The sequence below is a fragment of the Psammomys obesus genome, unplaced genomic scaffold, assembly GCF_907164565.1.
Source record: "Psammomys obesus unplaced genomic scaffold, mPsaObe1.curated_primary_1811, whole genome shotgun sequence".
NCBI lineage: Eukaryota > Metazoa > Chordata > Mammalia > Rodentia > Muridae > Psammomys > Psammomys obesus.
Window position 1 is genome coordinate 12,879,785 of NW_026596064.1, and position 26,864 is coordinate 12,906,648.

General features: G+C 47.2%; 1 protein-coding gene across 1 annotated transcript in view; it reads left to right on the forward strand.

Annotated features, from left to right (window-relative positions):
- Slc12a8 (solute carrier family 12 member 8) overlaps positions 1-26,864 on the forward strand; it is a 137,871-nt gene that overhangs the window by 89,842 nt on the left and 21,165 nt on the right. Inside the window, exons 9-10 of the mRNA XM_055625063.1 lie at positions 4,480-4,626; positions 11,301-11,910. Of these exons, the coding sequence (XP_055481038.1) occupies positions 4,480-4,626; positions 11,301-11,910 (757 nt within the window). The remainder of the gene's footprint in view (positions 1-4,479; positions 4,627-11,300; positions 11,911-26,864) is intronic.

Sequence of the window (26,864 nt, forward strand, 5' to 3'; positions counted from 1 at the left end):
GGGATCCAGCCAGCACTGGGAGGTGGGGGGTGCAGGCGAGGGAGCTTCATTCCAGTGGATGTCCATGCTCTAAACGAAAAGAAAGAGTCACACACACACACACACACACACACACACACACACACACACACCCATACGCATATACCCTCTGTTCTCCCAAATGCCACATCTACACATTCAATCCCTAGATTAAAAAAAAAAAATTCAGAAAAAAAAATATTTCAATCTGTGTCTGGGTGTGATGGCACATGCCTTTAATCCCCGTGCTAGGGAGGCAGAGGCAAGCTGTTCTTTTTGAGTTCAAGACCAGCCTAGTCTACACGGTGAGTCCGGGATAGCCAGAGCTACACAGCAAGTCCCCGTCTCAACACCCGGCCCCCGACTGCATTTGTTCCAAACGTCTCTTTTCTCTTCATTAGTCCCTAAAAACGTCAACGTATTTGCATTAGGTATTACGGGAAGTAATCTAGAGGTGATGGAGAGTACACAGGAGGATGGGCACAAACGGCATCTGACTCTCATGCCCGGTTAGGCCAGGCACCGGAGCATTCAGACGCCAAGACTCTTGCTGTGCCAGAGCTCACCCTCCGCAGACTCCAGACGGTGATTGCCTCTTGGGGAAGAAGCAGTCAGATTTCTGCCTTCCCTGAATACGTCTCCCGGGAGTAAAGGCAATGGTCTCACTATGCTGGCCTGAGCCATTCTTCATACCGACCACACAGCAGAATCATCCGGGAGGCATTTTATGGCACCCTGGGCTGGGAAGAGAGTCACTGAGTTAAAATTTTCAAGACACTTGTGATAAAATTTCATTTCAGTCTTTTTTTTTTTTTTTTTTTTTTTAAGTTGCCAACATAGGAGGCCTTTGGTGGAGCGTACACACACACACACACACACACACACACACACACAAAGATTACAGATGGTGCCTCTCAGAATGCATGAAGGAATAATCACCTTAGTTTTCCTAAGAGTTGTGTAAAACACCCGGGGCTCAGATCATGTAAGGCGCCCAGGCTTCAGTAAGACATCTGGTTTGCAGGCCTCTGCTGTGGGTGGCAGCAGAGACAGGGTTCCGCTGCACTCGTAGGCGTGCAGGGTGAGATAGGCCTCGAGCCCGATTAACTCTCCCACAGGGGAGAAAGCAGCCAAAGTGCCAGCGGAGCACACAAAGCGATGGGACATCGGTAACAGCGATCTCTAATAAGAAAGGAAAGGTCGAGCCCAAGCAACCCAGGACACCGAAGCAAGAGGCAGAGAGCCACCTGGGATGAGTTAATGCCAGCCGGGGGTAGGGGGAGCAGTCCCCAGGGAATCAAAGACAAGGTGGCTCTGTAGGGGACCACAGTTCAGCCGTCCAGCCTCTAGCCACCTGACCTCCCATCCTGCAGATTGGGAGACCTTCCACTTCATATTCAAAAGCTCAAAGGACCAGAGCCTTCCTCTGTCCCTTTGCAGCCCTAACACGGCACGAGGCTGAGGTCGAATCAGTGACCACTTTAAGTGTAATGAAGGAAGCAATGATAACGAGAGAGGGAAGGGCCTCTGTGGGGTGCAGGTTACGGAACTGGCTGAGCTGTTCCTAGTGAGGAGTGTGGACCTCCGATGACCTACAGATAGGCTCATTAAAAAAAAAAATTATAGGGGGAGGGCCATATTCTTAGAGGTTAGAGGACAACTTGTGGGTCCCAGGGATCTAAGTCAGGTTGCCAGGTATAGCAGGAAATGCTTTTACCTGCTCGGGCATCTCGCTAGCCCCGTTGTTGTCTCTAAGTGCTTTCACATCGAAAATCCTGATAGGCACAGGATTTAACAATCAGATTGTTTTCATGGTAATTTGTGAAACAGGAAGTAGGTTAACCAGGGCCTTGGGTTCAGTAGGACTCAACTCTGTGGACTCAGCCCATTGCTGAAGCAAGGAAATAAAACACAGAGATACCACAGAGTTGGTATCTCTGTGGTTATGATAAAACCCTGACCAAAAGCCGCTTGAGGTGGAAAGAGCTTATTTTCCTACGGCTTTCAGTCCATCACTGAGCAGAGCCAAGGCAGAAGCTGGAAGCAGAAACCATGGAGGAAAGCTGCTTACTGGCTTGCTCCTCCTGGCTTGCTTAGATAGTGCTCTCACGCAGCTGGGACTCAGCTGACTGGGGATGGCACTGCCCACAGTGGACTTGGTCCTTCTACATCAATTAGCAGTCAGAAAATGTCTCAGACTACCTGATTCGGTGGTCCCCCAGTTAAGACTTGTGTGGATGTGCATGAGTTTATGTGCACCTGTGCGTGCAATTGCCTTTGCAGACCAGAGGGCGTCAGATCCCCTGGTTACTGTAGTTACAGGCTGTTATGAGCAGCCTGATGTGGGGCATGAACTCAGATCCTCTGCAAGAACAGGAAGCACTCCTTACTGCTGAGCCATCTCTCTAGCCCCCTTGTGCTGATTCATTTTTTTTAAGATTTATTTATTTATTATGTATACAGTGTTCTGACTGCATGTGCACCTGCTCGCCAGAAGAGGGCACCAGATATCATCTTAGATGGTTGTGAGCCACCGTGTGGTGGCTGGAATTTGAACTCAGGACCCTTGGAAGAACAGCCAAGTGCTCTTAACCTCCGAGCCATCTCTCCAGACCTGTTGTGCGGATTCTTGGTGCCCAGTGTTGTGCAGAGTGGGGCTAGGGGAGTCATGGGCATGCAAGGTCCGCTTATCAACCAGTAGGAGTTGTAAGTGGGGCTTTAGGGTCAGGGTTGAGTTTGTCGCTCTGGCAGGGGCCTAGGGCATCACTCACAGGGACTATGAGAGTCTGCCCGGAATCATAGTCAGCTAGCACTTCTCAGAGTGTGGTTTCTGGCCATTAACATCAACGTTACCTTGGGACCTTCTGGAAATCCATTCTCAGGCTCCCCTCAACGCCTCCTGAATCTGAAATGCTAAGAATAGGACTCAGAAACCAGTGGTTTTCAGAGCCACTGCGATGAATCAAACACCCACTTAATTCGAGAATTAGAGTAGAGTGCATGTAAGATATGAACTAACCTGAAAGAGTGGTTTGTGTGGAGTGGTCTGGGAAATGGGGAACCTAGCCCCAAGGCCGAGCTAGAGGAAGCAGTATTTAAATAGCTGGAAAGTGGGTGGGTGCACACAGGAGGGACAGAAAGGGTTAAGTCATGATCTGACTGGCATAGCATAGAACCTTGACGGTATCGTGAATTAAGAACAACCTGGACTTGTAACAACGTTCTGTCTCAGAAGACAAACACCAACCAACCAAACCAACAAAATTAGCAAACAATAGTTAGGCCCCAGGAAGCCTAGCTCTGGCTGCATAGTCCTGATGGCTTGATTTGGAATCCCTGGGACCCATGTGAAAAGTCCGGATGTCTTTTCATGTGTCTGTAATCCCAGGACTTCTGCAGCAAGATAGGAGGTGGCAGAAAGTGAACCCTCCAGAAACTGGCAAGTCATCCAGCCCAGAGTACGCCGCAGTGCAGAGGCAAACGAGAGACCCTGCCTCAAAGTGTAAGGCAAGGACAGATGCTCCAGGTTATCTTCCAGTCTGTACAGGGGTACGGGGGTGTCCAGAGCACTCCCTCCAGTTAGACAATCAATCAGTAAATATTTGTAAAATCTTTTTAAGAAGTTGGTCATTGAATAACGACATTAGTCAGATTCCAGTTGCTTATCACACAATGCCTGATGTAATTAATTTATAAAGAGAACATTTTGGGCCTGTAAGGTGGCTGGGCAGGGAAAGAGACACTTGTGGCCAGGTCTGATGATTTCGCTTTGATCCCTGGGACCCGTGTGGGAGCAGGAGAGGACTGGTCTTTACAAGTTCTCTGGGATGCACCCTCACACCTCCACACTAAAGAAAGTGTAGTAAAAGGCTTATTTTAGCACCACAAAACTGGTCTCCTTAAAAGAGAAAGAGAAAGAAGGGCCTGAGGCCCTGCAGTCCCCTTCCAGGGCACACCCCTATCGGCCTAAGGGCTCCCAGTGGCCCTACCTTTGACAGTCCCATTGCTGTTCGGTAGGTGCTGCCGGCTGGGGGGTGTAGTAGGATTTCAGTAGGACCATTGTATCTGGCATGAATCTGGAGTGATGGCACCTCAGCTTTGAAGTAGGCTTTTGTCAGTGACAATTATCTGAGATTTTACGGGGGGGCAGGTATTCTTTTGAAAGATTCTCAGAGCCTCTGAGCCTCTGCCTAACTTAGTGTTCAGGCATGCCTGGCAAACCGAGAGCTGCTTAGGTGAGGGGTCTTTCAAGACAACCCCCAGATAAGAAGCTTTGGCATGCAGAAGTTGGCCCGCTAAAGGTGCCTTTTTGTCCAACAATGAGAAGAGCTTCTAGGAGGCTGTTAGGGTTTGGTCCCTGAGAGGCTGAGAAGCCTAACTTCATCCCGCAGTGACTCCCTCCCCGTGGAACCCAGCCCAGGGGCCAGCCTGTGGTAATGGTGGCCCGTCTGCCTCACGCAGGTGTCTCTGGTCGGCTTCCTCTTCCTGTTGGGCTTGTACATCTCATCCCTGGCTTCCTGTATGGGGGGGCTCTACGGAGCGCCCCGGATCCTGCAGTGCATCGCCCAGGAGAAGGTGGTTCCTGTGCTCGCCTTTCTGGGGAAAGGGGTGAGTGGCTTCCTGTTTGCTCGCTCTTGTGTTCGCTCCCTGTCTCTGGAGCACGAGCTTTTCCTACCAGAGCTGCTGGACCCGCTGTTTCTGGTCTCTGGGGTGGGGCAAAGCGGAGGGTGTGGTTTTCTGTTTGTTTCTTCTCCAGTGTTGGGAACTGAATCCACAGCCTTGCCAGTCTCTCTCTCTATGGTGTGTGTGTGTGTGTCGGTATAATACATACATGTTTCCTTTGGGTATGTGCCCTTGTATGTGTAGATGTGGGTTTGGTTGTGTGCCGGGCCATCTCTCCAGCCACACACCTTATTTTCTGAAGCGAGGTCACACTCACTGATGCAGCGGGGGCAGCTGGCCAGGGATCCCGAGCGCGCTGCCACCAGCCCACGAGGGGTTACGGGTGCAGGTCCCCATGCACAGACGACTCGAGTGCTGGGGTGTGAACACCGGACCTCGTGTGGCAGGCCTCTACCGAATGCCGTCTCCTCAGGCTCCCCGCTTGCTTTTCAGATCGGACCCCTCTCCGCCATATTTTCACACAACAGACAGTTCTCTTAGCACCTAGAAATCCGTCCTCTGTATTAATTTAAAGAGGATTTTCTCGTTCTTTTTTCCATTACGTACAGGGCTGTAGTGGGTAATTCTCCCTCTCTACTCTACAGCTATGTGTGTGTGTGTGTGTGTGTGTGTGTATGTGTATACATATATATGTGTATATATAATCACATCTGTAATGACAAATGTTTTGACTCAATCTTTTTGCGTGTGATAATTTAAAAAAATTTTTTTTCTTTTATTTGTTCTTTGGTAGCTTCATACATGCATGCAACATATCTTGATTACATCCCCCTCTGATTCTCTTTTCCTCCCCTCCCCCAAGAAGTCTCCCGCTTTTATGGCCTTTCCTCCCGTTTGTAACCCCCTCAGTCCTGTTGGTGCTGCCTGCTGGAGCGTTGGCTGGGCCTGGGGCTTCATTTTGTGCGGGCCTTGATAGCTGAGGTTTGTGACATGCCACGTCATGCCCAGGGGGCAGCGTTGCGCAGTACTCTTCCCCATCCCCCAGCTATTCCATTCTTTCTACTCCCTTTTCCAGGATCTTCTCTGAGCTTTCGGGGGGGGGGGGGTTGAGTGCCGTTTAGGGGTGAGCACTCAGTGATCACGTGTTCTCATCACTGGCTTATCGCCAACCGTGGCCCAGTACAAAAAGCACTAACACTTAGTAATAAATATTAAGAAGTAATAAATAGTTAACACTTAGTACTAAATATTTGACAACATGTTTATTTAGCAAAACAACAGTAGTAGGTTGTGCCTTTGGGATCCATGGCCCTCCTAGCCGTGAGCTTTTGACTAGCTTATAGGACCAGATGTAAATTCTTTTACATGGAAGGTGGTTGGTACCTCCACAGCTGTCATGCCACTATCGCTCCAGTGGGCACATCTCCATAGGGGTACATTTGGGGCTCACTGCTAGGCAGGACTATGGAGGAGTTTTCCCTCCGAGCAGCCATCTGTTGGCACTATGCTAGCAGGGAAGAAACTGAGAACGGTTCCAGCTTTGTTCTGTGTCCCGCAACCTGAATGGGCTGTGTCTTCAGCAACAGGACCTCACCAATGTATTAGTTACAGCTCCGTTTCTATGATAAGATACCACAACCAAAAGCAATTTATGGTTGGAGAACCTTAATTTTGCTTACAATTTTTGTTCAGTAACCCATGACTTCTCAGGGAGGCATTGTCCACCCATGCAGCATGGGCAAGGGCCATCTGTGTTTCAAACTCCTCCTTTTTAAGTATTTAAATTAGCTTACAAAGTAGTGGGTTTTCATGATCCTTAGTTTTAGTTACCCTCCTCCCCTACCCCCCTCCCCTGTCCTTTAACCTCTACTATTTCCCACTCCCTCCTTCCTTCCTTCCTTTCTTCCTTCCTTCTGTCTTTCCTTCCTTCTTTTTTCCATTCTTCCTTTCTTCTTTCTTTCTTTCTTTTTTGAGACAGAGTCTCACTGTGTAGCCGGTTCCATCCAGTCCCTGTAAAGTTCATGACCTCACTCTCCTCAGAGCAGACGAGCATACCCCGGAGCCCACGCTCCACTGTCACTCTCCATTCATCAGCTGATGGACAGCCAGGCCGAGTCCATTTCCCAGCCATCGTGAGTAGAGCAGCAGCGAGCATGGACATACATATTCACATACAGAGGCACACACTCAGGTATACATAGAGACACGCCCCTAACATACAACTCACACACCACACACATACACACACACACTCACACACTCACACACATACACACACACATCACATGTACAGATAGACTCAGACACACATACACACACCACACAAACACACATTCATACATACACACCCCTCACACGCTCCCCATTCATACACACTCACACATTCACAATCATACACAGACTCTTCACACATTCACACACTCACAAACACTCACACTCATCTACACACATGCATATACAGACACAGTCACACACACTCATACACACATGCACACTTGAGCGCACAGTCACCCATGCTCACATACACACTCATACACATACATGCCACACATGCTCACACACACCACACACACACACACACACACACACACACACACACACACACGCACACACGCACACTCATGTACATACTCCCCCCTACAAGCACACACTCACATACACACACTCATAGACACATAACACTTAAACACACTTGGGAACACATGCACACTCACACACACATACACACTTTTATAAAGGCTCATAACACACGCGTGCGCCTGCACGCTCACAGAAAACTGAACGTGTCAAGTGGATGGTGCCGGTGGTTAGGCCAGAGTCAGACCCGCTATGTAGACGCCCTCACAGGTATTCATGTGCCTGGCGTCTCTTGCCCGGTGGAGCCGACAGTCGACGTTAGCCAGGGTTAGCCGAGAGTTAGCCGTGGTTAGCGGAGGTTAGCCATGGTTAGCCAACAGCTAGCCGTGGTTAGCTGAGGTGCGGCTCTGCTCGGCGGCTGGAGGAGGCCACAGACGGGCACCTTCCTCTCTGCCGTGTCCTGCCAGTGGCCCTCAGCCCCTCCGCAGCGTGCAAAGGCCCTCACCATCTAGAGTCAGGCTTGGGGTGAGGGCCACCCTAGAGTGTGAGGCCCCCATTGTGCTCTACACCAAGACGGGGGTAGAATTTGTGCGTGGGCTTCTGCTGATGAGGAAGGCTGCCTGGGCGGTGGTAGCGCTCGCCTGTGATCCCAGCATTGGGGAGGCAGCGGCAGGGGGATCGCCGTGAGTTGGAGGCCAGCCTGGTCGACAGAGGGAGTCCAGGAGAGCCAGGGCCACACAGAGAAACCCTGTCCCCACCAAACAAACCAGACGATGGCCAGGGAGCACAGAGCTCTAGGCTTCTACCTGGTCTTCCTTATCACATAGGTGTGTCTGCCGAGGAAGGAGGATGGACACATCCGCTCAGCTTTGTCCTTAGTTTGGTCTGTCGTTGTGAAGATTTAGAAACGCTGTGTGTGAGCCTCACTGGCACCCTTGCCTTGAGTGACAAGGTCAGTGTTAGGGGGGAGCATAGCTTTGGCCCATCATTAGTGAAACGTTCAGCCGCACAGCGAGAGCTGGCCTTTCACCAGGATTTGTGTTTCCCCCACCGCGAATAAAGCTGACTGTCTCCTCCTGTTTTGTTGCCGTTTGCATCTTTCTTCTTCTATCGTAAGGGTTAATCAATATCTGGACGCTCTTCATTAGGAGGTTAACCCTCTGTGACTAGTGTTTCAGACACTTTTCCTGGTTTGTCATGTCCCCTGCCCCCCAAAAGTGTCTTCTTATATGATTAGATTCTATTTGCTTGTCTCCTTCTTCAATGGTGGAACACTAGAAACTTAGACGCACTTTTGAGGTACAGCTAGCACAGTAGGAAAGGTCCCCAAATCAACGGGAACAGTCTTAAGAATAACTATGAGGTAAGCACCGGGTAGGCCTCCACCCAGGAACGCTGCCCACCTGACCCCTACCCCCACTCTACCCCATACCCCTATTCCCCATCCCTACCCCTACTCCACCCTCACCCAGAGAGGCCCTTTCCTCTTGCTCCACGCCTTAGACTCCTGTGATGGGCTTTTCTGAGGGAGCTGCAGACTTCTCCTCAATCATGAGGCTGCACATCCCTCAGGCGTGGCAGGCCCCTCGGCCTCACTCTCAGGTGCTTTTGTCCTGCTCCTGGAGCTCATGAACTGCCACAGGGAGTACCCACCCCTCGACCAAGGACACAGATCTGAATGTCATGGAATTCATGCCACAAGACACTGTTCTTACTGTGATTTCCCCCAAGATGTTTAAGAAGGCAGAGCCACTTGTAGCTCCCGGCACACACAGACTCTAGGATCTGGCCCTGGGCACCTCGGCTTGTGACAACGCTCCTTCCGTGTGCATCCGTAAACAGCTTGCCTGGTTTTGAAACCTTCCAGCACACATTAAGTATTTCGTACCTGTACTGTCTGGGGCCAGAAGGTCTTATTTGTTTTACATTTTGGGATATCTCTGTATCTACAGTGCAGTATCTTTGGGGCAAAGTCTCAACCCTCAGTTAATTTATGTTTCACACACACCTAGCCACCTAGCCTAAAGGTAGTTATACGAACCACAGCTTTAAACATTTTAGGGCAAGCAACGAAGTTTCACAGTGTGGGATTTCCCAATTAAATTTCCATACAAATCAAATAGAGAGCTTCCTAGAATTCCATTATTTGAGCTACAGAATTTTTACACTGAGCACACTCTTGGCTGTACATGCATGGGTGTCCTTCTATGCTATGCTATCTTCCTCCTCATCATGTTTGTGAGCAGCCGCCTCCTCCTCTTTGCTGTGGTGGCAGCTTCTTATGGGGGGGGGGGGTGTCTGTGGATGTCTCTTGTGTTGGATGTAAACTTAGACGGCCCCCAGACTGCATTCCCGTCAGCAGAGGGCCTTCTCAGTGGATCCAGCGTCACACGGTGAGCAGCGCCCGGCTCTCTCTCTCCAGGGATATGTGCTAACTTGGTGTTTGTACTGGCTGCTGCTGCAGAGGTGGGCGGGGCCTTCTCAGCCTCTGTAGTCATCCATGTTTGCCCATACCTCGCTGTGGCTGAAGGCTGTTCTAACTACTGATGAGGTCGCTCATCTTTTCACATGGTTAATACTCTTTGTAAAGGGCCTGGGCAGATCTTCTACTCATTTTGCTGAGTGGGCTGCCTTTCTAACAGGACTTTTATGACATGACGTGTTTATTTAGTGTGCTGTGTGGGTTCACTCTTTGAACTACAGCATGTGTCAGAAGACAACTTTCAGGCACTGGCTCTCCTTCCACCATGTGAGGAACTGGGTCGTGACAAACAGCTTTACCTGCTGAGCCATTTCACCTGCCTGTCTGTCTTTTTTCCAGTTATGCTATAGGGATTCACTGTCTGTTTTCCACATCTTTCGACCAGTCTATGGACTATCCATCTCTTGGTGGAGAGAGGCTCTCACTGGCCCCTTTTATTGGTTCACAATCAAGCTCTTGGCCTAGGCTAGCATTTGGCCTCAGCTAGGCAGCTGATCTGAAACTTCTTTTAAAGTTATGGGTTTCTTTTTAAAAAATGGTTTATTTATTTTTTATTTTATGTATATTGGTGTTCTGCTTGTATGTGTGTGTGAGATAGAGGATGTCAGCTCTCCTGAAACTAGAATTCCAGACAGTTGTGAGCTGCCATGTGGGTGCTGGGAATTGAAGCCAGGACCTTTGGAAGAGCAGCCAGTGCTCGTAACCACTGAGCCATCTCTCCAGCCCCCACTCAGTTATGAGTTTCTAAGAACTTACTTTATTCACAGTCATTTTATTGTTGGAATCTGCTAAACCGTTTTAATAAAATGCACTGTAAAACTAACTCCCAAACATAAAATCTTTCTCTTCCTGCTTCCTCTCCTCCTCTCCTGTCCCTTTTCTCGTTTTTAAGGATTGTCCTGGGGGAGGGTTTCAGGTCAGCATGGGTTCTGGTACACCCTTAGAACACACAGCCCCAGTGTGTGTGTGTGTGTGTGTGTGTGTGTGTGTGTGTGTGTGTGTGTGTAAGAGCCTGGTGAATGAGTTTAGGCGGGGAAAGTAATAGTATGGAGGACAGGCGAGGCCCCTACTTTAGCTGCAGTCTCTGAAGCACGGAGAGTGGGCTAGGAAGACTGGGAGGCTGGTGAGGAAGGAGGCAAATGGAGCCGGGGAAGGGTCATCCCCGGGCGAGTGAAGTTGCTCAGGAGCAGAACATGGGACTGCCCCGGGAGTGCTGCTCTGGCTCCAGAGCCACATGAACCAGCTCCCCACTCCCATGCCCTCCTCCACGAACGCCAGGCCTGTGTGACTGTATGTGAGTGCATGCACACGTATGTTAGTGACATGTTCCGGTTCCGGCCACCAGTGACTCTGCCATGCCTTCTGGGAGGGCCTGGACAGCTTGTCCACCCAGACTGGGAGAATCACATAGGGGCTTTCTCCCTGCGGGAGCTGAAACACTAAGACTTTTAAGGTTTGGATATTATTTTTCCAAGTTTCCAGGTGAGCGGTCATGTGGAGAGAGGTTCCCAAGACGTTATATTTGATTTCTATCAATTGATCGTAAAACTCCCGACTGTATTTGAAATGTAATCCTGTATTGTTGTTGTTGTTCTCGTAGAAAGGGCCAAATAAAACCCCCGTGGCAGCCATCTGCCTGACCAGCTTGGTGACGATGGCCTTTGTCCTCGTGGGCCAGGTGAATGTCCTGGCGCCCGTCGTCACCATCAGCTTCATGCTGACCTACATCGCCGTGGACTACTCTTACTTCGCCCTCTTCATGGCCCATGGCGGCCTCCCCCAGTCTCCCAGGCCGCTGCCCAAAGGCCCGGATGCTCTGCGCCTGGGCCAGGACGGGGTTCCCAGCTATGGCTCTGACACCCCGGCTGGCAGCCTCTCTGAGGGCACCCTGCTGGAGTTCACCAAGGGCATGGATCAGCTCCTCCAGCCGCTAGGGGGGCTCGGGAGTAGTCGGCGGGGGTCCGGAGAGGGTGACCGGATCCCGAAGAGGCAGAGGAGCAAGTGCAAGAAAGGCACCAAGCGAACCCTTCAAGACAGCTTCCTCCTGGAGCCCAGGTCTCCTTTGGCCTTCCCTACGGAGGCCTCTGACAGGCCGCCTGCCTCCTCCTGTGGTGAGCAAGACTCCCTTCAGGACCAGCAGACAGCTAAGTGTGAACCACGTGACCAAGCTGTCCCTGGTCTGTGCACCCAGCCTAGGGTGAATGGAGAAGGTAAGTGCTTTGGGGCCTCCTAGCGTGGAGCGATCACCACTCACCTCAACTTACCAGTTATTCCAACCCAGTTTTCAAAACTAACTTTCGGTTATTTATCTCAAACAGTTGAAATTCAGAGGCCAGTTAAATTATTTATAATTCTACGGTGTTATATATATATATATATATATACACACACACACACACACACACACACACACACACACACACACACACACTAGCTAATTTTAGACAGAACTTCCTCTCAACTGTGCATCAGAGCTGCGAGGCAGCTCTGGAAATAAAAATGTTACTTTCCTTTTACTCAAAATCCCGCTGAAATGGAGCCACTGCGGGCCGAGGAGGGCTCGCTAACGGGCTCACCGGGTTTTGTCAGTAGAGGGGAGCTCTCACAAACCAGGTACCATGGGATGAAGGGACGGTAGCTAAAGAAGTCAAGCTTTTCTGAAAACTGCCAGCGCAGAGCGACAGAGAAAGCCATGGAGAGCATGGGAAGTCCTGAGAGAGAGGGCAAACATCTTTGAAGACCTGCCACCTCCAGGTGCTGTGTATCTCGCTGTAATTTGAACCTAGAGTGTCACCCGAAGGCCCAGTGTAAAATGCATGGCTCCAGGATGGCTCCATCGAGAGGTAGTTGAACTTCTAAGAGGAGGAGGAGCCTAACAGGAGACCTTCAGGTCACTGGAGGTCTGCTCAGCAAGGGACTCTGGGGGGCTAGTGTTCTCTCTGCTCTCCTCTGCTCTCTGGCCCGTGAAACAAGCAGGTTTTATCCTACCACATGTACCTGCTGTGGCGGGCTGCCCAGCCAGCGGTCCCAAAGCAGTGGGGCCAAGGAGTCCCGGACTGACTCCTTTAAAACTGTGGGCCAAAACAAACATTTTTGCTTTCAAAGTTGATGAATTAGTTAACTTCGTATCACTATGACAACAGGCCCGAGAAAACAGTGTAAGCCGGGGAAGGAACTTATGTGGGCACCCCGTTTCAGGGCTTTCTGTCCACACTCAGGTGCCTTTACTGTGTTCGAGTCTGTGGTGAGGTTGAAGCATCACAGGGGAAAGGCACAACACTGTTCACCTCTCAGCAGTCAGGAAGCAGAGAGGAAATCAGAAAAGATCCAGGGAACCAGTAACATGCTTCCTCCAACCAGGCCGCACTTCCTAAGAGTGCGCTCAGTGTAGACTCATCAGTGAATTAATTGGCCCAGTCACCTCCCGGTAGCTCTTTCAGGCTGGGGCCAATCCCCTAGCACATTAAGACTTTTAGGAGGACACTTCCCATTCAGATCACAGATGACTGAGCTGATGGCCTCAGCTGTCTGATACAGCGACAGAGGCTGACTCACATTACTTCATGTAGCATGATAGAGACCGTCTTCCAGCTTACAATTGAAGACATCAGTGACCTGACAGAGGAGGTTGAACAGATTCTTTGTGCGACCTGATAACGGCTCCAGGTGACTGTGTGCCTTTGATGTCTAGGAACTCGGTGTTACACCATCTCCTGAGATCTGTACAGATAGGCGTAGGCAGAGGACAAGACAGGGTCATAGAAGGAGGTGGCTGAAAGCAAGCCCTTGGTGTTCTCCTACCAACTAGCTTTTCCTACTTCCCTTCTAGCTTGGTGGCACGCTTTTAGTGGTAGGGGTGTTATTAAAATGAACATGATTAAAATGTAAGGCATTGTTTTATTTTTTTATCAAAATCGTAACTGTATAGTTTAATAAGCCAAATGACATTAAAAGTTACGTTGTCAGGAACAGTGGTTTCCACACTTTCACACTATCCCCCCTTTGCCCTTCACCACCCCCAGTTCCACCCTAGAACAAGCTATTGCTTCTGTTAGCCCTTCTGTGATTAATAATATCTGTATTGCTTGTTTAGTTTTATGAGACAGGGTCTCACTGTGTAGCCCTAGCTGTCCTAGAACATACAGACCAGGCTGGCCTCACACTCACAGAAATCCCTTGCCTCTGCTTCCTGGATGCCTGGGATTAAAGCTGTGTGCCATCGTGCCTGGCACACCGCAGATGATCTCTCTACCACACATCTCTTATCAAATCTAGGGGGCGGTAAACTTCTTGGCTGTGATAGCACAGTGAACTTTTGCCCTTTCCGTCATTGGCTGTCCTTTCTGTGTCGAAGAATTTCCGACATGATGAGTCTTGGGGGCAGGCAGAGGAAGCGTTTCACGCTCCAAAGCCATGGATATCAATACTCAGCTGCAGCCAGAGTCCAGGCACCAGACCAAGGACGCGCTGATCACACAAACCCTCCTTAGAACGGGGGACTGGAAAGTTGAAGAACTGAGGACAGCGGGGAGTGTTCTGGAAGGACGCTGGACAATGCAGGACAGCGCAATGCCGCAGCGGAGGTATTCCCATATCACGCTGTTACACACCATTTTCGGGCATCGCTTACCCCTGACCTCACTCTCTACCCCTTCCAGCCATTCTCGTGGCTCCCCTTTTTAAAAGCTGTAGTTAAAATGCACTCAATATATAATCGCTATCCGAGCCATTTCTAGTACTCAGGCTAGTGCTATTAAATATATTTGTGTTTAAGTTAGACAGCTCCTACCACCGTCATCTCCTAGCTTTCTTCTGATAAAACTGAAACTGTACCCACTGAACAGTAGCTCTCACTCTCTTTAGTGGGCTCATGACTCACTGTTGGGGAGTGGACCCTGCCGAGCTCACAACCTTAGTGTTGGAATGATGACTGTGCGTGTTAATTTTTTTGTTGACGAGAGTCAAGCGGTGGTGGTGCACGCCTGTAATCCCAGCACTCAGGAGGCAGAGGCAGGCCAGTCTCTGAATTTGAGGCTAGCCTGGTCTATATACAGTGAGTCCTAAGACAGCCTAAGGGCTACACAGAGAAACCCCATCTCAAACAAACAGACAAACAGAAAGGTTTTTGTTGACACAAGCTAAGTCATCTGGGAAGAGGTACCCTCAGCGGAGAAAAAGCCTCTATCAGATTGTCCTATGGACAAGTCCATCCCACAGAGGCAGCGCCTCCCCTGGGCTGCTCGTCCTGAGCTGTATAAGAAAGCAGGCTGAGCAAGCCACGGGCAGGGAACAAGCCTGTAAGCAGCATCCATCTGTTGCTTCTGCATCAGTTCCTGCTCCCAGGCTTCTGCCTTGAGCTCCTGCCCTGACTTCCTTTCATGATGAACAGTAAGCTGTATGACGAATAAACTCCTTGACTCCCAAGCTGCCTTTGTGCGTGGAGTTTAATCACAGCAATAGAAAGCTAACTAGAACTGTGACTGACCTGGCTTTGTCATCTCTGAGGTTTTAGGACATCCTCTTTCTGTCGCCTCTTAGTTCATCCTTTTATTCAGGAAATTCTCACATTCTTTAGCCTGGAGACAGGATGCGGGTGTGCAGGGGCACTCTTGACTCCAGGTGTAGGGGGTATAGACTTCAGGTGTAGATCCTTGTTCAAAACAAACTTCCACCACTGATTTCAAGGCCTCTGGTTCTCTAGGAACAAGACCTTTCTGTCTCTTCGGTTTTTGTTTGCTGTGTTCTAAGATCTCAGGCTCTTCTTATATAGCCCAGGCTGGCTTTACGGTTATTATGTATCACTTAGCCTCCCTCATCCTGCGATTACAGTCATATCCCACAATCCCCAACAAGACCTTTTATCTTTGGAGATTTCTTTCTCTCTCTGTCATCCATGATGTTGGATATTGTGTGTATTTTTTTTCCTCATTCCACAGTATTTTCAAGTACATTATGCATATTTCTTTAGTTCACTTTCCAGCTTTCCTTTGCATTCAGTTACCTAAAACTGTTATCTGTTCTTAACAGGGTTAAAACTGCACAAGAAATATGTGAGTCAGCTCTTGTCCTGGAACAGGACACGAGCAGACACAGCCTGGCCGAGTCATCCTGAGCCCAATCCAACGGCTGCTGTTTTCATTGTTTTTGTTTGTTTACCAAATTCACACCTGCTGACTGATTTCCTTGACAATTTCCCGAAGCTCAGCCCAGCCACTCCCCTCCCTCCCCCAACCTGTCCCTCCCTCACCATTCTATCTTGTAAAGCGGTCCAGTTTTCCTGTCATCTTGTTCTCCTTTCTGGAATACATCACGAATTTATTTCCCAGTTTTTCTGGTGTGTGTGTTTTTTTTAAGTGCCTGCTGTGTCTGCTATAATGAGGCTTGATTACCAATAAGAAGGATAACAAACAGTAGTGATTTAAGGAGCCCCCTACAGAAGGATCCAGAGGTGGGCAGAGCATGGCGGCCATAGCAACTCCACAGCCCTGAGTGACTCAGAGCCTTTCTTTAACCCCCCACAGTTAGCACATTGTCCTGTGATCCCAGGTGTGGCTGCTGGAGCCTTGCCCTCACATCATATGCAAGCAGTAGCAAAAGGAAAGAAAGAAGCACAGGAGATGAGCCTCCAAAGTCACATGGGCCTTCCTGGAAAGCCCATTATGCCTGGCTGTGTTGCCATGGTTGGCATTCAGTTGTGTGATTGATTAACTCAAGCTGTAAGACAGGCTGACAGATGTCTTTTTACCCAGCGTGTTGCTGCTTATAAAGTGGCAAGTTGCTTCTGTGTTCTTCACCAGGAAGTCTGGGTAAGGTGCAAGCTCTCAGTCTGTGCCATGCTGCACTGTGTTTAATTTCTAGGTGCTTTGTTTGTAACAAGGCTTATCCATATCTTCACTTTTTTTTTTTGCTTTGAATTGATCCTTTGTTTGTTTGTTTGTTTTATGGATACAGTGGCTTCTCTTGTGTCCTTGACATGTATCCTTACTTCCTCCCTGTAAAATCTTTCTGCTCTGGAACTTGTCCATGTTTTCTCTAGATTCTTTTCCCTTTGGTGTCCTCCCCCTCCCCCTGCTTCCCTCCCCCCTCCTCCCTCTCTTGCTCTTTCCTCCTTCCATCCTGATCTCTTTTATTGCAAACTTTTTTTAAAAAAAAACATTGTTTATACATTACATTCTGACCACGGTTTCCCTTGTCTCCTCCCAGCTCTTCCCCCCACCCACACCTTCTTTCTCTCTAGAAGACAAATGGCAAAAAACAAACAAACAAAACAAACAAAAAACAAGACTAAAACAAAGCAAACAGAAAAATGGGGGGAAAAGCAAAGAAAAAGCACAAGAAACACATACACACAGAGGCACATAGGCACACACACACACATACACACAGAGGCACACACATATACACACAAGCATATGCATGCACGCACACACATATACACACAAGCATATGCATGCACGCACACACAAAAACCTGGAAACCATACTAGGTAAGTAAAAAACAAATAAGGTAAAAAGGCCCAGACAAAGCATCATGAGACAAAACATCTCCAAAAATACCACTGAGTTCGTTTTGTGTTGGCCTCCACTGCGGGTCATGGGGCCTCCCTTAAGTGTGGCTTGTATACCCCGTGAGGCTCTGGTAGAGAAAAAGAATTTCTCCTTTGTACACAATTGTCAGTTGGAGATAGTTTCTGGGTTAGGGATGAAAGCTCATGGCTATTTCCCCTCTCAATGCTGGGGCCTCATATTTGGCTTGGACCTGTGCGGGCCACAGTCTCTGTGAGTTCGTCTGTGCCTCAGCCCTGTTGTACTGGAAGGCACTGTTTTCTTGGTATCATTCATCCCCACTGGCTCTTACACTCTTTCTGCCTCCTCTTCTGCACAGTTCCCTGAGACCTAAGGGGAGAAGCTTGATGAAGACATCCCATTTAGGACTGAGTGTTCCATGACCTCTCAGTCTGAGCGTTGTCATGTTGTAGGGTTCTACATTAGTTTTCATCTGCAGGAGGAAGCTTCTTGGATGGTGGCTGAGCAAGACGCTGATCTATGGATACAGGGAAATGTCATTAGAAGTTGCTTTATTGCTCTGTTCCTTTAGCAGAAGGATAGTATTTGGTTTTCCCCTAGGTCCATGGCCTATCTAGTCTCAACGTTCTTGGCCACCAAGACACCAAGCATAGGCCTGGGTTCTATCTCATGGAGTGGATCTTAAATAAAATCAGATAGTTACAAAAGTTGGTCTCTCCCACGACGTCTGTGCCACTGTCGCACCAGCATGTCACACAGACAGCTCACCACTGTAGAGCAAAGGGTTTGGAACTGGATTCAGCTTTCTCCTTTGGCGGTGTACAGAATCCCGCCCAGGGTCGTAAAGACTAGTCAGTAAGGCTGTAGTTAGGGACCAGCTCTACTTCTCTGTGTTCAATGAGTTGTGTAGGTGTTCTCTTCAGCAATGGGGCCTTACTGCCAGTTCTCGGAGGACAACCAGTAGCCTTGGCAGTCGTCTGGGTTGTCTGGGAGTTCCCACGGGGGCCCTTTAGCCAACAACTTAATTAAATGTAACCCCATTCTTGGTATTGGATGTTTCACTTGGTGGTGAGAGAAGTCTGACAGGATATGTATCTATTTTAAAAAGCTCTCACCCTAGATTTCCACATGATGCCTCAAACGGTCCTTAGAACTAGCTGCCCTTCCCTGACTTCCCTCATTTTCCCCTTTCTTTGCTCTTGCTTAAGCCTCCTGTCCCAGTCTCACTATGCCCCGCTGTCTCTCCATAACTATATATTCTATCTCCCCTACATTAAGGGTGCCTTCCACCCTGCCCAGTCCCTTACTGTCGTTATATGGACAGTAGCATGTCTTTCAAAGGCTTAAAAGCTAATATTCAACATGTAAGAGAACACATAGCATATTTGCCTTTTTGGATCTGGGTTACCTCATTCAGGATAACTTTTTTTTTTTCTAGCTTCATCCATTTGCCCGTGGATTTCATCTTTTTTAACGGATGACTACTATTCCATTGTGTGACTGTACCACATTTTCATTAACCATCCGTTTGTTGATGTAGATATCTATGTCGTTTCCAGTCTCTGGCTCTTCTAAACAGAGCAGCAAGGATGATGGGTGAGCAGCTGTATCTACAGTAGAATACAGAGTCCTTTGGGTGCATGTCCAACAGTGGAGTAGCAGGCTTTGGAGGTAGATCTAGTTCCAGCTTCCTGATAGCGGCTGGAGAGTTCTGCATCCCACCAGCGATGCTTCTACAGCATGGGTTGTCGCTTCTTTTATTGGTGATCTTGGCCATTCTTATCAAAGTAGTTTGATTGGCATTTCCGTGATGACTTAGAGTGTCGAACATTTCTTTAAGTGTTTCTCAACCATTTGTATTTTATCTTTTGAGATTTTTGTTTATTTGTTTCTTTAAACAGAGTGAATTGGAAGTCTCTGGTTTCTTTGGAAACTCAGTTTCTTTGGAAACATGTGGCTATGTTTTTTGTTCTGGTCCCAAGTGTGGGATGTGAGAATGTTCTTCCCTATGGGAAACAGCCCCTGTGAAAAGGCACACGATGTTTGTCAGCTGGAAACTACCTCGTGGAAGGGATGTGGTTTTTGTGAGCCTGAAAACATCCTCCTGTGGACTCTGAGGAGGGATAAATAGAAGTCCACAGACAGTGAGACAGTGCTTTTTGCATCACTTTGCTGGTTTTTGTAGAAAAATGCTTCAAAGAACGTTTCTTGCTGCTTTTGAGGAGTTTTTATGCTTAGGCAGACTGCCGTTTGGGCGGAGTCTCGCCTCTTATGATGAATGGCAACACCACTGTTGCTGTTTCTTGCTGTTTGCTGCTGTGGTTTTCTACTTTGCTGTTTGAATGGACAGCTGGTATCCTGACAACTGAGATGGGTATATCCCCAAAGAGCCCAAGGACCCTAATGAGCAGGAAGTAGCTAAAAGAGGTCTACAGACCCTTTCCCTACTAATCTCCTCCCTAACGTGAGGTAGAGGTGTTAAAGAACCTTAAATAAAGTAGGTGTGTTGTAGTAAATAAAAAGTAAGTATTGTGCTATATTATGTTTGTTCTTAGCCCTAAGTTTAGTGCAGCAGTATTATCCAGCCCGCTGTCACAAATAATAAGACACAGACACCTGAGTTTATAATTGCCTTATTTACCTCAGGCCAGGCAGATATTCCACTTACACTGTCTCACTAACTTCATCATCCACCTCCCAGCCCCCATCCAATGCCATCTGCCTTAATCTTCTCATCTGGTCTCCCTTCCATACGTAATCCCGTGGTACTTGATTGAATTCTTCATGTGTGCCTTTTCCTGCCATTATTGGAGTCTTTTCTCCCAGCCCACGTGGTTTCTTCTCCACACTAACCCATCGTGGCATCCTCCTTCCTCCTCTCTTCCTGTCCATCTGTCTCCCATGATTCTCCTGTCCCAGAGTCCTGAAACTTTAGCTACACCTACCCTATTCTTCCCTGCCCAGCTATAGGCCATTTAACCAACCAATCAGGAATGTTTCAGGCAGGTTTACAAAACAAGGATAGGTGTGATCAAATCTTGAGGGCCAGTAACACACATCAGACCAACCTCCCACATAGGTGTTTGAAAATCTAAGCCTACAACTCACTGTGTAGCTCTGACTGTCCTGGAACTCACTATGTAGACCAGGCTGGCCTTGAATTCATAGAGATCCACCTACCTCTGCTTCCCCAAGTGCTGGGATTAAAGTCGTGTGCCACCATGCCTGGTTGTACTGCATTTTTAATTGGGTTATTTGTTTTCTTGATGTACAGTTTATTTTTGGTTCTTTATATATTTTGGATATTAGCTATTAGATGCATAGTTGGTAAATATCTTTTGCCATTTCATGGCCTACTGCTTTGTCTGCATGACAGTGTCCTTTGTCATACAGACGATTTTCAATTTTATAAGGTCCTATTTATTAATTGTTGGTCTTGTTACCTTCACTATTGGTGTTATACTTAAGAAGTCTTTACCTGTGCCAATGAGTTTAAGACTACTCCTCACTTTCTCTTCTATCAGTTTCAGAAATACATAAGAAATACATAAGTTGAGGTCTCTGATCCATCTGAAGCTGAGTTTTATGCAGGGTGATAAATATGGATCTATTAGTATTCTTCTACATGCAGCCATCCAGTTTGACCAACACCATTAGTTGAAAATGCTGTCTTTTTTCCACAGTGTATTTCTGGCTTGTTTGTCAAAAAATCAGGTGTCCGTAGGGTCTTTAATTTATTTCCTTGATCAGTGTGTCTGTTTTGTGCCAGTACCAAGCTGTTTTTATTACTACAGCTCTGTAGTACAATATGAGATTGGGGATGGTGAGGCTTCTGGCAGTTCTTTGATTATTCAGGATTGTTTTAGCTATCCTAGGTTTGTGTGTGAGTGTGTGTGTGTGTGTATTTTATATGAAGCTGAAAATTGTCCTTTCAATTTCTGTGAAGAAGTATGTTGTACTTTTGATGGGAATGGCTTTGGATCTGTAGATTGCTTTTAGTAGGATGGCCATGTTACTATATTAATCCTGCCATAGATCTGAGCTTGGGAGATCTTTTCATCTTCTGATATTGTCTTCAATTTCTTTCTTCAGTGTCTTAAAGTTTTTATCATACAACTTTCACTTGCTTGGTTAAAAATTCCCCAACATATATAGAGATACATGTAGATGTAGATCTAGATAGATATATATATATATATATATATATATATAGAGAGAGAGAGAGAGAGAGAGAGAGAGAGAGATCCACTAAAATCAGGAACAAGACAAAGTTGTTTACTGTCTCCATACCTATTGAGTATAGTACTTGAAATCTCAGCTATAGCAATAAGAAAACTGAAGGAGATCCACAGGATTCAAATTGGAAAGGAAGAAGTCAAAGTATCTTTATTTGAAGATGATATGACCTTATACATAAATGGATATATAAGTAGATATTAGATCTCAATACCTATATCATATATGTATATACAATTTTGCATCTATGTTCATAAGAGAAATTAGTCTGTAATTCTCTTTCTTTGTTGGGTCTTTATGTGGTTTGGGTATCAATGGAACTGTGGGCTCATAAAATCAATTGGGGAGTGTTCCTTCTGTTTCTTTTTTGTGGAATAATTTGAGGAGCATTGATACTAACTCTTCCTTGAAAATCTGGTAGAATTCTGTGCTAAAACTATCTGACCCTGGTTTTTTCTTGGTTAGGAGACATTTAATGATGGCTTCTATGTCACTAGGAGTTTTAGGTTTGTTTAAATTGCTTATCTGATCTTGATTTAACTTTGATAAGTTGTATGTATTGAGAAAATTATCAATTTCTTTTATATTTTCCAATTTGGCAGAGTGCAGGATTTTAAAATATATCCTTATGATTCTCTGGGTTTATTTTAGTTAATTTGGAGAAGAGCTTGTCAATATTACTGATTTTCTCAAAGAACCAACTCTTTGTTTTATTGATTGTTTTTTGTTTCTATTTTATTGATTTCATCCCTTAGTTTGATTATTTCTTGCTGTCTGCTTCTTTTGGTGGTTGTTTCTTCTTTTAGTTCTAAGAGCTTCCAGGAATATTGCCAAGGCTTTTTATTAGATCACCTGCTTATCTTTTCAAACTTACAGCTAATGTACACGTGACCTTTTGTAGCTATGATCCACATCTGAATATTCAATCAAATACAGATGAAAAGTATTTGGGGGGAAAAAGCTAAACTGCCACTCTCCTGTCTTGTGTTTAGTCCCACGGTGATTTCATCCATACCAAAATCAAACATTATTCTTCCTTTTAGGCCTTACTCACTAAATGATACAGTTTAATAACTAATTACATAGCATTACCTTGTATTAGGCACTGTAAGTACTATAGACATAATTTACCATGTGAGAGAATATATAGGTTCTATGAAAAACTGCATTTCATGTGTGAGATATGAATTTTGGTATCCATGGGGACCTTGAAACAAATTATCAGCGGATGACAAGGGACAGATGACTGTACTGAGAGCCATTTGGAAGACCTGAACACAACGAGACTCGTTGTTTGGGACACCCCACTGCAGAATGGCTAGGCATAAGCTGGCCTTTTCACTGGCCCAAACGTGAACAGCTGAAGGCTTTTCCCTGGGGCTCTTTTTCCTCCTTTTGGTTCTAATACGTTGAGGAGGGGAGACACAGATGGCAGCTTGTGTTCTGGGAATAGGGTAGAACAAAGGAATTGGCAGGTCCTACTGTGTAGTGCACAGACCCTCTTTTTGTTGTTCCTCTAAAACCACCATGACACCATGGCTGGGTTCCTTCAGAGGCTTGCAAAAGAAGAGGTTCATCCTTGGCTCGCTGGGCAGGGGAGAAGGTCTTGGCATATAACAGAGACAGACCCGTCACCAGCCCCCTGGCCGTGGTCAGGCTGTAGGACATGGTGCCTCTCCTGGCCCGAGTTTTGCTGAGGCCCTCCAGCAGCTCCATTTGTGCGCCCCAGAGTTCACCTCTTCTGCTCCCCATAGGCTGTCCTCACTGTTAGCTCACCTTCTAAGAATTAGTTCTGTCTCTACTCTCCGCCCTCTGTCTGGGCATTTATACTGTGGCAATGCATTTCTCTCTTCTGTGGGGGTTTTCCAGATAGACATGTGAGTTTAAAAAAAATTATATTTATCTATCATCTCCCACTCTCTCTCTCTCTCTCTCTCTCTCTCTCTCTCTCTCGTGTGTGTGTGTGTGTGTGTGTGTGTGTGTGTGTGTGTGTGTGTTCATTCATGTGTTATGGTGCACATCCCCTGCAGAGGTCAAAGGATAACCTGTGAGAGTTGGTTCTCTTCTACCACATGGGTCCCAAGGATTGAACTCAGCTCATCAGGTGGGCAGAAAGTGCCCTATCCGCTGAGCCATCTCACTGGGTCAGTCTGTGATTTTTAATGAACGAAATGGGCATCATCCAGCTGTCCTAGTCTTAGCAATGCCAGGGCTCCGGTTGGCTGTCCCCTCCATCTCCCTCCTTGCTACCTCTTCCTTGGCATAGCCACTTGCCATCTCGACTTGGTCTGCCAAGTCTCCAAACCAGTGTTCTACTCCCGTCTCTCCCCATCCTCCTCTTTGTGTGCCCGTGGAATGACCTTTCTCTCTTGCTTAGAAGCCCCTGTGCAGATCTGTGGTGCATGCACAGCTCTTCAGCCCTGCCCTCACCTTCCTCTGGGCCACAAACTTCCTGACCACCCAAGCATGGAGCATCAGAGCAGAGCCCAAGCTATAGCCCTAAATCCATCACATTTCCCTCCCTACCCCTCAGATTGCTTCATCTCCGCCTCCTCCTTTCTTTATTTGGAAAACTCTGACGTTTCAAATCCATCTGGCTTTTCAAAGACATTCACTGCTTTTGAGGACTTAGAGAATTCTTCCACCGTGCAACCAAAACATTCGATTCCTGGGAGGCAGCTAAGCCCTTGTGACAGTGTGTTAGACCTTTATAGCAGGTTTGCTTACACAGTGACTGTCAGGCCCATTCATCTGCTTGTCTCACAGAAGATAAACATCCATTTCCTTCCTCTGCCATGACCTTGATGCTTCTCCGGCTAGCATACTGGTCCTTTCCACCTTTGTATCTATTACAGGGCTCCCTCTTAGTCTGGGGCAGGGGTGGGGGGATACAGCAAACATTTGGTAAGGCTTAGTTAAATGGATGAACAGTTAAACAGATGTGGCCCCCAAAACTTGAAGCACTGATCAGTAAAATGGACAAGAAGAGTTGAACTGTTAAACAAACATAGTCTTTAAGAAGCCAAACGCCATCAAATGATAAGAATGAATCAGGATCAGATATTCTTGATAGCATGGTATAAAAGTAACTTGGGCTGGCTGTATTTTATACTTTATACACACACAGAGTCCTTATTTATTCCAGCTGGGCAAGAAAGAGATTTCCGACTCTCATCATCAAAGAAAAAGGGAGCTGATTAACTAGAAAAAAAAAAATGTCTGTACAATACAGCGTCACAGAAGGGAACAATTGCCCTGCCAAACACAACTGATAAAAGTGTACTTTCTAAGGCACATTATTTTTAAAAACAGGAAGGCCAGACTCAGATTCTTCTGAGAGGTCAGGAGACACGAACACACAGTTTACATTGGGGGGAAAAAAATGGTACCTAGATTCATTCATGTCCATTCAACAGAGCTTTATTCTTAGGTCTATGTTGCCACCATCTAACAAAAGCAATCCTGTTGACGGCGTCCTTTGAAACTTCCCAGGGGCAAGTCCTTAATATGAGTAATTTCATCCCTAAGCCCTGAGACAAGCATTTATTAGCCTTTGACGGATGATAAAATGGGAGCTTGGAGACGTGGGATACTTCAGCATGTCAGACAGTCAGAATCGGAGCGCAGGTTTGCCTGACTTTAAAAGCACAAAGCAAAGTGCTGGAGAGATGGCCTAGTGGTTAAGAGCTCTTACTGCTCTTGCAGAGGACCAGAGTTCTGTTCCCAGCTGCCCACACGGTAGGTAGCTCACAACTGCATGCAGCCCCGGTCCTAGTGGCTCCGGTGCCTCTGCAGGCACCCGCAAGCTTGCGGTACCTATAAATGCGTGAGCACAGACACATGACGTTTTTAAAAATAGAATAAAATGCACCGCGCAAACGTATGTGCTACTTGCTAGGTGCCTACTGCAAGCTAGACTGTGGTACTGATGAAATGACCACAGCCGTAAATCACTTTTTAGATAGAAGGATAGCTGTGTGGGGGGTGGTCCTGGAATCCCAGCATGCAGGAGGCTGAGGCAGGAAGACATCTAGGAGTTTGAAGCTAGCCTGGGCTACACAGTGAGTTTCAGGCTAGCTTGGGCTGCCCAGTGAGATACTGTCTCGGGCAAAGAAAGATATGCGTACTAAGTCATTAACAATCTAAATAAAAGGCACAGGTCTGGTGATCAGATAATTTACTGTAAGCAATATCAGTTAGTTCATTTTTCTTGGATGTGTGCGTGGGGGCGACGGGGTTGGGTAGACAGAGTTTCTCTGTGTGTAGTCCTGGCTGTCCTGGAACTCACTCTGTAGACCAGATCTCACAGATCTGCCTGCCTCTGCCTCCCACGTGCTGGGATTAAAGGTATTCTTAATCCTGCTTCTTAGACCTTTGATTCAAGTTTTACATCAAATTCAAGAACTTGTTGGCCATTATTTCAAGTGTTTTCCCCACAGCCCCTATCACATGTCTTTGGTCCCTGCCATTGTCTCACAGGTCACTGGGACTGTTCCTTTCTTCCTCCTTTCCTCCTTCCTCTCTGCTTTTTGTATGGTTTCTGTTCATCTGCCTTTGAGTTCACAGGTTCTCAATTCTTCTCAATTCGCTGCTGAGTCCATCTAGTAAGCTTTTCATTCCTGTCTCTGAAATGAAACTTCTTAGCCGGAAGTTTCATTCTATCTTCTTATGGTTTATATTTCTCTATTGATAGCTCTCTATAGATATCTAGATTTGAACTGTGGGATGAGTCTCCCAGCAGCATGTGTGGCTGATGGTGTCTTTCGTAGGCTTTTATTTTGGCTTTGATTTTTGCCCTTTGAAGCCCGTCCCCCTCCCCCAGGAGGTGGCCCCTGTGTCTACAAGGCCTATAGACCTCTCCCCCTTTGCAGATGGACTTGTGGGGAGCATTGGGACAGATAATCAATTTGGGACAGGTCTCTGGTCTCCCTTGGCTTTCACATTTTTTTTCAGACATTCAGGCCTTCCCTGTCATCCAGGGAAACTGGGAGGTGGCTGGTCCTGCAGTATCTTTCATATTCAGCCTCCCCCTTGAATTTCTAGACCACTGCGCAGCCCAGCTGAGCCTATGTCCTCACACTAGCAAAGCGAAGGAGCGACAGAGAGGCCCTGTTTGTTTCTACTGTGCTCATATAGTTAGCGTTTCTGGTCCAAGTCACTTGTCCCCTCTGGAAGCTTGCAGCTGGCAGGAAGGCCACAGAGCCACTGTCCTTACCCTAAGCTCCAGCAATTGTTTTGGTTTGTTTTCGGATGTGTTAGATTTAGTCTTTGGTAATTTCAGTACATGTATACAGTATGTCTTGATCAAATCCACCAGTTTTCTGATTTCGGTTCGTACTTGGGATTGAACTCAGGGTCCTGTGTCTCCCAGGAAAGCACTCTACCACTGAACAGCACCCCCC